This window comes from Saccostrea cucullata, unplaced genomic scaffold, assembly GCF_032062105.1.
Source record: "Saccostrea cucullata isolate Sc308-1 unplaced genomic scaffold, CSIRO_AGI_Scuc_v1 ctg624, whole genome shotgun sequence".
NCBI classification, from domain to species: Eukaryota; Metazoa; Mollusca; class Bivalvia; order Ostreida; family Ostreidae; genus Saccostrea; species Saccostrea cuccullata.
Genome location: NW_026922884.1, coordinates 1 through 10,000, shown reverse-complemented (window position 1 = coordinate 10,000; position 10,000 = coordinate 1). Strand labels below are relative to the sequence as shown.

General features: G+C 33.8%; 1 protein-coding gene across 1 annotated transcript in view; it reads right to left on the bottom strand.

Annotated features, from left to right (window-relative positions):
* Window positions 1–9,624, bottom strand: part of LOC134262676 (DNA polymerase subunit gamma-1-like) — a gene marked incomplete at its 5' end in the record, with an annotated part of 23,198 nt that extends 13,574 nt beyond the window's left edge. The window contains 17 exons of the mRNA XM_062745046.1: window positions 1,027–1,133; window positions 1,385–1,517; window positions 1,746–1,863; window positions 2,154–2,207; window positions 2,353–2,507; window positions 2,703–2,765; window positions 2,904–3,084; window positions 3,431–3,667; window positions 4,082–4,170; window positions 4,290–4,383; window positions 4,675–4,857; window positions 7,000–7,079; window positions 7,377–7,520; window positions 8,043–8,198; window positions 8,371–8,566; window positions 8,864–9,024; window positions 9,401–9,624. Coding sequence (XP_062601030.1) covers window positions 1,027–1,133; window positions 1,385–1,517; window positions 1,746–1,863; window positions 2,154–2,207; window positions 2,353–2,507; window positions 2,703–2,765; window positions 2,904–3,084; window positions 3,431–3,667; window positions 4,082–4,170; window positions 4,290–4,383; window positions 4,675–4,857; window positions 7,000–7,079; window positions 7,377–7,520; window positions 8,043–8,198; window positions 8,371–8,566; window positions 8,864–9,024; window positions 9,401–9,624 — 2,375 coding nt within the window. The remainder of the gene's footprint in view (window positions 1–1,026; window positions 1,134–1,384; window positions 1,518–1,745; window positions 1,864–2,153; window positions 2,208–2,352; window positions 2,508–2,702; window positions 2,766–2,903; window positions 3,085–3,430; window positions 3,668–4,081; window positions 4,171–4,289; window positions 4,384–4,674; window positions 4,858–6,999; window positions 7,080–7,376; window positions 7,521–8,042; window positions 8,199–8,370; window positions 8,567–8,863; window positions 9,025–9,400) is intronic.
* Window positions 9,625–10,000: the final 376 nt, after the last annotated feature.

The window sequence follows — 10,000 nt, the reverse complement described above, 5'->3', positions numbered from 1 at the left end:
AAAGTGGACTGATGAATTGATATATTTTTAGGGCATATTCTGGTTGTCAATGATGTGTATATCAAATCTCCAAAATATTAATAAGGCAATACAAATTTCTTTCCTTTTCCTATCACCCTTATGAATTTATGTATTTTTTTGTCACTTTATAAGACATTATTTGGGTATTAATAAGGCTTCATAATAGAAAAACTTTGAATGAAAAAATTAAACTTTAATATGCAATCAAAAGAAAATTAAAGTAACAAAAATTCCATATCCAAATTTTTAGACATCTTTTTTTACAAATGAATACTTCAATCAAGAAGACAGTACGGTTTGAGCTTTATTATGCCCTAAAAATTTATTGTTCTTAAAAAGTTATAAAATTGGCTTAAACAATAGTTGAGTAGATGAATATGATAAATCATTAAAGAATATGGCATGAAGAAGATCCTTTCTTAAAATATGACGTCATTAATTTGGTACATTTTTAAGTTTAATGCAGAAAAGCTTCAAAATGACTCGTTTTTCTGCTAATTTTCCTTTAGAAAATAGTGTCTGCCACCGTCGCCCGCTTTAATTTTTGGATATATTGTGCAAACAGCCATGAAAAATCACATATCTCAAAATCTTTCCGGGCGACGGTGGCAGAGTATGTTTTCTGAAAGAAAATTCCACTGAAAATTGATGTCTTCTGCAACTTTTTAAGAAAATACCGGAAAATGAACAAGTTAATGAAATCACAATTAGCATTTAGAAGGTCATAATATGAGAAAACCATTTGTGTATTCTTACTGCAGATAATTCCTATGATTCAGAAATAATGAATTTTAATTTCTTATATCACTTTCATTTTCTATAAAAATATAGGGCTTTATTTGTATTGAAACTGTACCTTCTTCTTTATAATAACAGACCAGATGAAAAATTGTAAATCATAAACAATGCAAGTAACATAAATGTCAGCTGCCTAATAAAATACCTATAAAAACAGAGCTATCTTAAATAATTCTGAGATCCCAGTTTTGTCCCGGAGCATCCCACCTTAGCATGGTCTCTGGTGATTCCAGCTGTCTCTGCTGTTTTACTGTGCAAGTCTGTTTTGTCATTTTTATTTCCTTGGAGTGTCATCCACCCAAATGGGGTAGAACCTATGACAGAGAAATGAACAATGCAAACTATAAATTAACTTACACTGTATGGAACATTTTAAATTATTTCATCATTAAACCATTATTCATTATTTTCCATGATATCTTATTGATTAACTTTTTTTTGAAGGTGCATTAGGAGATGCACTTGCAAGTACATATTACTGTGCATTTAAATCAAAAGACAATATGTTCTCAATATAATTTGTATTCAAGAAAGAAGACTTCACGCTGATTTAAATACCACCTACCATGTATCTTGTATTTGGAGTCACCAATAATGGCTGCAATCCAGAGTTCCTGGGAGTCCACATCAGCCCCCACAAAATGGTAGCCTGGGGGAGACTGGATCATCGACTTCATTTCACTACCCACCCTGTCAACCTGCAAGGTCACACAATTCTTATATGGTCTTTCTTCTAAACCTTCTTATATAAATCTATCATAATCATGCACAAGACAGAAAAAAAAAATTTAACGAATGTAAAACAAATGCATGCAATGTGATAAACAACTTCATTTTGTAAAATTGGGTGGGGGAGATTTAATCATATGATACTTTACATTATTTAATAAGTAGCTCTAGATATACAAAATAAGTCTTTTACTTACATAAGCATTGCTGGCTGTCATCCATGTCTTCTCCACAGCTCTCCTTGTGATGGTTCCAGCAGGAATAACCCGGGGAATGATGGCTCCATACGCATCATTAACATCATAACTCGGGTCTCTGACAAATACCCAAACAGAACCATGTTTATCAATAGGAAAATATCTCCTTCAGACTGATAGACCTCTTACCCAAATCATTTCTCAGGAACCAGTTGGAAGGAAAATTAATACGTTCACCTTCAAATGTTAAAGTTGGGTACTGATGAAATAACTTTTCTTAATGATTGTATCAATTTAGGTTTTATAAATACTTATTGGTGAAAAGGGGAAAAATAAATGCTATGTTCATCTGGAAGGTTGATGCAGAAGAAATAACATTTCAAAGAGAAATGAGAATTATTTTTGTACCTTGTAATAGTGTCTGGTAGATCTTCTTCATTCAGTATTACTGCCATCTGTCCCCTGTAAATTAATAACAAACTCTTCATAAATAAAAAAAAAAAATTTATCATTTTTCACCTTTGAATTTTATCTGTTTAACCAAATTTTAATACATTGTCCTCAAATGTTTTAAAACATTTCATCTAATCTTTATAATCCAACTGACGCGATTCGGTCTTTGTTTTTCTGCCAGTAGGAGCACATCTTGGTCAGTTTCAGCACGGTCTCTGCCGTCACTAGGAGGGACTTGAGGACGCCAGTCTCTATCAGGGGGAGGAAGTCCTTAGACAGGGGGTTACCCACATTGCTGCCTTTACCGTCCTATAAACAGTCATCAAAATGGTTTAATCAAGATCAGTCCAAGTTTATCCCGACATTTCTCAGTTTCTTTCAACTAGAAAAAAAGACTTCTTCATATTACAGTGTACTTTTTAAAGAAATTTAAAATGCTTTCATGTGAGAGATTGATTCAACCTCACTCAAACCACTTCACACCTTGTTTAATTTGTACAATACCTTGTGAGGCAATTTTTGGAACCAACAGCCTGGAATTCCAATATCATACTTTGTTTCTTTCACCTGTTGAATATAGATTCTTTACAGTGACATGAAAAAGATATCACTTGCTTGCTACTATTATTTAAGCAAAATGAAATTTGATCTCATTATAATTAAAACTGTTGAAATCCCCCATTTTCTTAAAACTATCAAATTTACCTCTAGAATGTCATCTTTTTTCTTGGCCTGTTTTTTGATGCCAGCCTCATCCAGATGTTTAGCTCGTTCATTCCACTCCATGTCATTTTTTGCAGTGTTTAACATCTTCTCCATTTCATTGTCAGTCATCGGGACAAGCAACTCTTCTGACACTGGTTCCTTACACATCTTGAACAAGTTCCTTGAAATAAAATCAACACAATGTCAGAAAAATTATTTTTTTATTTATACAAAATTTTATACACAAATAAAAGTCAATGGTATTGGGCAGCAGGAAAAGCCTATTCTACTCCTCTCCCAGGAAAAATTAGGATTAATGCATATGAAAAATAAAACATTCAAAGGCAAAGTGACTGTTACATGTAGCCTTCATTTTCAAGATCTTACAAACCTCACTTTTTTAAATGCATTAATTTATACTTGTGGTTAATTGGTATACTTCATACATGTGCATTATCTTTTAACATAGGTAATAATGAAAGCATGTAAATTCATAGTAACAAATCAAAGCCTTCAAAACACTTTACATGATGGGGAAATTTGACATGTTCCCTTCAGCCATGGCTAACTTCTGTCTATCAGCTGCAGCCTTGTGTTTGTCAGGGATTAAAAATCCCCAGCCATATTTTGAATCAAAATGAAGGGGGTAGCCCTTGTAGGTCATTCTTAGGAGCTTAGGGGTGATACGTCTTGAAGTGGTGATTAGAGAGGGACCTGGCTTCCAGTCATCGGCAGTCTTCCTGGGGCATAACTCTCTGTACCAACTAAAGAATAATGTACAGGAACCAGTGTTAGTAAGTACATTTGAGGTTTTCCAAATTTATAAAATTGTGTATGTAATCCAGTCTCATACTTTATGGCCTTCCTTTGACTTTCATTTAATACGAATTATGCATTCTCATTTGCTCTCATTCATAAACACTTTAACATTTTGCATTCTCAGTTAACTTATCTGAACTTCATTCTGTTTACACATCATTTGCTCTTAATTACATGTATTTCAGTCAACTCATATTCACATCCCTCTTTTGAGTGAACATAATAAGAATTCAGTCAGAACAATTCAGTATTTCCATTCACATTCACTCAGATTGCTCATTATTTTTTGCCATTTACTCTCAGTGTGTTTACGTATCTTTAGGAATATTAGAATTTACAGACTGTAGAATGTGACTTACGCAGGATATCCAATCATGTGGCGGCCAACCTTGGGTATTCTATCTTTTGTTCCCAGGATTTCTTCAAGCACTTGTTCTGGTGTTTTATCCTTCATAACATATCATAAATATTTACATACACATTATCAATTTACTACCATACATAGTCTTTCAAGTCAGGAAGTTTCAAAATTAATTACAGTTCAGTTCTGAATCTGTAAATCCCTACCTTATTGGTATCCTTGGGCTTCTTTTTTGGTTTGTTTAGCTTATATTCATTAACACTCCAGTCTAGATCCCATAGCCAAAGGTCATCTTCATATCTACAAAACCAATAAATGATACATTTAAAAATGTATTGACATAATGTTTATTGCTAATAAAGCAAATTTGTATCTACCCTAGTAGTATGCAATTCTGATCAAAATGTAAAAGAATCTCTTATTTACCATGTTCGAGTTGTACATATCAAAGATCTGTAATTCCCATCAAAATCTATACTTATACTCACCAATACAATTTTAAAGGCTTGCTTAAAGAACAAATTTAATCCTCATAGTATATCCAATCTACTCTCATTACTTTCTTCTGAGTGCTTTATCTGCAATAAGTACCTGTTATCATGTAATAATTCACAGGCCTCGTTTGCTAGCTTTTGGAGCAGTCGAGAAAGTTCGTTCTGAAGGTCATCATACACAGCATCTGATTGGTTGATGTACCTCTCCCAGTTTTGATTGATAGGTAAGTAGGCTGTTCCCATCTCCATCATTCCTGATAGAGTCACTGGGTTTGGAAATCTTAAATGAGTTTTACAATCAAAGACATTTTAAGAATTTTTTAAATGCATGTATATGCTATAAAATTATGATTTTATTAATGACAGTGACCTTCACAACATTCTGTCCATTCAACTTCTTATTAAATAAAATATTAAAGTATTTAAGACAAGTAAAACTACAGTACCGACCAGACACAACCTGACACAAAGCAGTCCCAGAGCAGTCCCGGGGACTGCTTCCTGGGACTGCTTAAGCAGTCCCACAGCGGTCCCAGAGCAGTCCCACAGCAGTCCCAGAGCGGTCCCAGCAGTCCCAGCGGTCCCAGAGAGCAGTCCCAGCAGTCCCAGAAAGCAGTCCCAGCGGTCCCAGTGGGCGGGGTTTATTAATTTACTGGGCGGAGCTAACTCAGAAATGAGATTTCCAATAAACAATGGAACTATAAAAGGCAGTAGAAATTGATTCAGGGTAGTATGCCAGGAATTCTTACATGTACGCGAAGGTCATTTGTGAACAATACGCGCATAGAAATTGAAATTATAATATTTATTGGAGGAAGAAGGCTTTCACACCTACATGTACATATATGAATAACACCGAACATGAATATTTAATTACAATTATCGGGTATATTTATTTGATAATTATTCTTTGATTGATACTGGTTCCCATATTTGTTTTATATACAGAAAATAAAATGTGAATTAATTATTTTCCACCAGAATAAGCTTTAAATAGATCTTTTCATTATATGGCCAATTTCCATACTATCGGGATACGCTAAAGGAATATTCTAAAGTATTGTGGCTTTTAAAAAATTCTTTGTAAATTTTGCCAAGTATTATTTATCAGACATGATTATTTTTACTGACATGTCAATTCAATTATCGTTAATTTCTCTAGGTCTATAAAACTCAGTTTTAAGTGTTTTATTTATAAATGTTAGAGTGTACATCTGTAAATCACCAGAATGGAAGTAAGTTCAAAATTGATAAATCCCGAAAGAAATTTATACACATTTCATTTACCACATTTTTTCGCATTACATAAACTAAAATTAGGGTCATTGTTTACCAGTATGTTCAATGATGTGTAACGCTGATACAAATACCCAAATAACACGCTTTGATTTTCTGCCCAAAGGGGATTGAAACCATGGGTGTTGAGACCATTTAATAAACATTAATCGGCCGGGTAAACACCATCAAAACAAAAAAAGAAATAAATCACAATTCCCGGCATTTTCAATTTTTTCTTTTAATAAATGTACTCTTTTAATAACTTGTTTATAAATTAAAAGCTACCGGTTATTCATTAATTAATTCCCCAATGATTATTCACATTGATTATGTTACGGAAGAATGGTAGCATAATTTTATTTTATGGTCATTTAATAAATTGTTATGTTTTATTTTAGGGTTACATTGAATACTCCTTTTTTTAGCGTGGTCCTTGAAAAAACGTGTAGCTTTTTTCAATCAAGAAATCTTATATCTAACTGTAATGATTATTTTTAAATAGTACCAATGCAAATGTTGAGTAAAAAATTTTACATTAAATAATTATAAAAGGTCCACATTTAGCTATTTTTTTCTAATAAACCTGTAGTTTTTTGTTAGGGATAAAAATTTTCCCATGACTTCCTTATTTAACAAACTTTATTTTTTTTTTTATTCTAAACTATACATTAATTTGTGTAAGTATACAGTCCCTGAAAATATTAATTAACTATAATAATCTCTACTTATTAAGAGAATGTAAGAAATCCTTGCTAATTAAACAGTTTAAACTCATCTCTACTGCAAGTAAACAAAACAACAGAGAGCCTGCAAATTCAGAATACACAAGGGGCGGAGCTATCACTGTCACTCAGAACCTTTTTCACACATGAGTGAACAAAGCAGTCCCAGAAAGCAGTCCCAGGGGCAGCTGGGACTGCTTTTCAGAGCAGTCCCACAACAGTCCCATAGCGGTCCCAGAGCAGTCCCACAGCGGTCCCAGAGCAGTCCCAGAGCGGTCCCAAAGCAGTCCCGGGGACTGCTTTCTGGGACTGCTTTGGTGTCAGGTTGGGTCTGGTCGGTACTGTATACATTACTTAACAATCAATGCTGAATTAAGTTTTTATGCAATCTTCCCACTTATTAGAAGATGGGTAAAATTTACCTCTCAAGAAATTGTGGCCAGACTTTTCTAAAAACATGTAGAGTTGCTTCCACGTCACCAGCACAATATGAACACAGTTCCTATTGAAACAGTAATGTAATATTGTTAATAGTAAATGAAAATAAGATGTTTATCAACTTTTGCTTCAAGATCATAAAATGGACTACTAGCTGGTATACTGCTTCATTTAATCAGTGTTATGCCTTTGTTAAGACTTAGAAGTTTTTTTCTCCTCAATGTGTGTACATATACAATAAATTGCACACACCACAAGCACATTTTCAGTACTCTTCTAAAAGGGGATCATTGTTTCTTTCAAATAAACCAAAATTTGTTTTATCTACATAACATGTGTAAGCAGGGACAGGGAGAATCACCTGGAACATTTCCCTGATGTCTGCCATGTTACCCTTCAAGAACACGTCCCTGGTGGCTTTCTTTAGAGATTCCCCTCCGCAGTGGTGCTGGTATACATCATTCAGATTATTCATAGTGCTCTCACTGGTCCAAGTATTATCAACCTAAAACACAATCATGTACATGTAAATGTCATCTTTAAGTCAGCTGACAAAAACACACATCTGGAAAAGTTCACTGCACTGTTTATATTAAGAAACATTAAAAATATGACAAAGTATAATTCAAACTTCATAGTTGCAGTTACAGTGTATCTATAAATAAGAGTGATACTTGCATAATTAAAACAAAATTTTACTCATATTGTCTTATAAATGTGTTCAGACAATCTTGGTGAAAAAAAGTTTTACAACAAATGAGATCTCTGATCTCTGATACAGTAAACTGTAGAATCATTTAAATTCTGGTGGGCAATGTTCATGGGAAAGCAAAATTTTCTTTATTTGTGGGAACGTAATTTTGTTCATAACTCGTATATACAGCAGAATCATTGGATAAATATGTTGACAAAATAATGGTTCGTGAGGATGTAAATTGTGGATAAGGGTAACCCACAATAATTCACAAACATGTATTGATGATTCCCAACATTTTCCTTTTAAGAATTCTTGATTTAACAAAGTTACCATTTCCCTCCTGGAGTGCTTCATCTCTATGTACTCTCTGACATCCTTTCTGTTTGTTGCCTTCTTGCTGGACTGGAACAGAACTTGTTGGAAGCTGGTCATACCACACACAGCAATGTGAAGGGACATGGTGTCCAAAAAACGTAATCGAGATTTCTTTTAATAAAATAAAAAAAAAAATTTATTATCATGATCACATGTATTCTCAGTTCTAAACAACTTAGATGTTTTTTATTTACATTTCTAAAGCTGTAGGAGTGAACAAAAATGTTCGCAAATTTTTTTATTAGAATTTTCCATAATATTAGGCGATTCCCTTTAATGCTACCTTTATATAATACTGCTCCTTGATGAATGATCTGTCGAAGCCTACATTATGACCAATCACTACCTTCTTTCTACTTCCTTCTACATTTGAACTATGACTCTGGGATGCTGATTCTAATGGAATCAGGTCACAGGCCTGTGGATTTTTAGTCCATCGGAATTTATCCTTCACTACTGCCTCTGAGCACCACGAATACCTGTTACATGTAATTCCAAGAAGTTTAGAGGATTGCTCCTTTTGACTAAATTTCTTATTAAATATGCACCCAAATCAAGATAAATGCTGCAAAAGAAGGTGTATTTACATCATGATTTCTTTAATTCATGCATATTTGAATTGTAAATAAATGGAATCAACAAATATAATGCAATTTTACAAATACTTAAAGATCAAATCAAAATGACAGAACTGACAATCATTTCTTTGAAAAGGCTCTTTCAAAAAAGGATAATAAGATTAAAGAAATCACAGCTTGCAGGTTGGAACAACAGACCAGTTTGTTGGGGAGAGAGCTGTTGCCAGGGTTGGATAATGTCCCTCCTGTACCAAGATCTCAACGTCAAACACCAAGATGTCCTCCTCTGGATATTCCACTGGGGTGCCCTTCCCTGACTCAGCATCATACTTTGTCCAGCCTGCCCTCTGGGACCATTTCTAGGTATATACAAAATTATCCATTGATCAGCATACTTGAGGATATGTACGTCTCCCATTTGATTTACATTTAAAAATACAAATGCAGGTGCATGTAAATAAACTATTTTTTTATTTTCTTGGTGCATGCAAATATATTAAGCTATCTAAGGAAAAAAGAATGTGTTTTCAGAGATGGAAATATTTTAATTACCGATATATATTTGCCTTCTACAAATCAATAAATTAATAACCCCTCGTAACAGAGTTGGAGAGTGCATCTAAATTGTTTTAATAATCTATTTCAAGTGTGTCTGAGAAGTATGAGCAATGCTTGAAAATATTGTCTTACTGTAAGAAATTCAATAAACCCATGGTGTTCTAATGTTAGGTTTACCTTTGGTTTGGCTGGAACTGGTTCCCACATTAACTCTTTTGTGAGCTGTACATAGCCATCCAGCTGATGGTTAGCAATGTTGTAGAAGTGTTCCGTGACTGACTTCCCATGAAGTGGGGGGAGTTCCACCTTAACCTCATCCAACACTGCTGTCTCTTTACCCCACAAACCATGCTTCGACAGATTTTTCTTGATCTCATCCAAATCATTGGAGGTTTCTCCCTCTAAAAATCATCAGTTAATTAATATGTCACTAAATATAATGATTAAACTAGTGCTAATTGTAACGGAGACCGTTACAGATGTTCCCCAAACGCTTCCCAAATCCCTTTTGGTGCCATATTCCCTGTAAGCTTCATTAAATAAGACAAACTCTATGCATTTAAAATTTTAACAAGATTTACCCAGAAGTGTACCAAGTTCATTCAAATTTTAGCATTGCACGCGTGCGCATGTGAATGCATGTGCGTTATGACCATATCATCTTGTCTACACAATCTATATATTTTAATATACTGAATATTTAAGTATTTAATCCAAAATTATTTTAAAAAAACGCTCATTCAAGTGTATTTTTGATTTTACTCATTTCACTTGCAC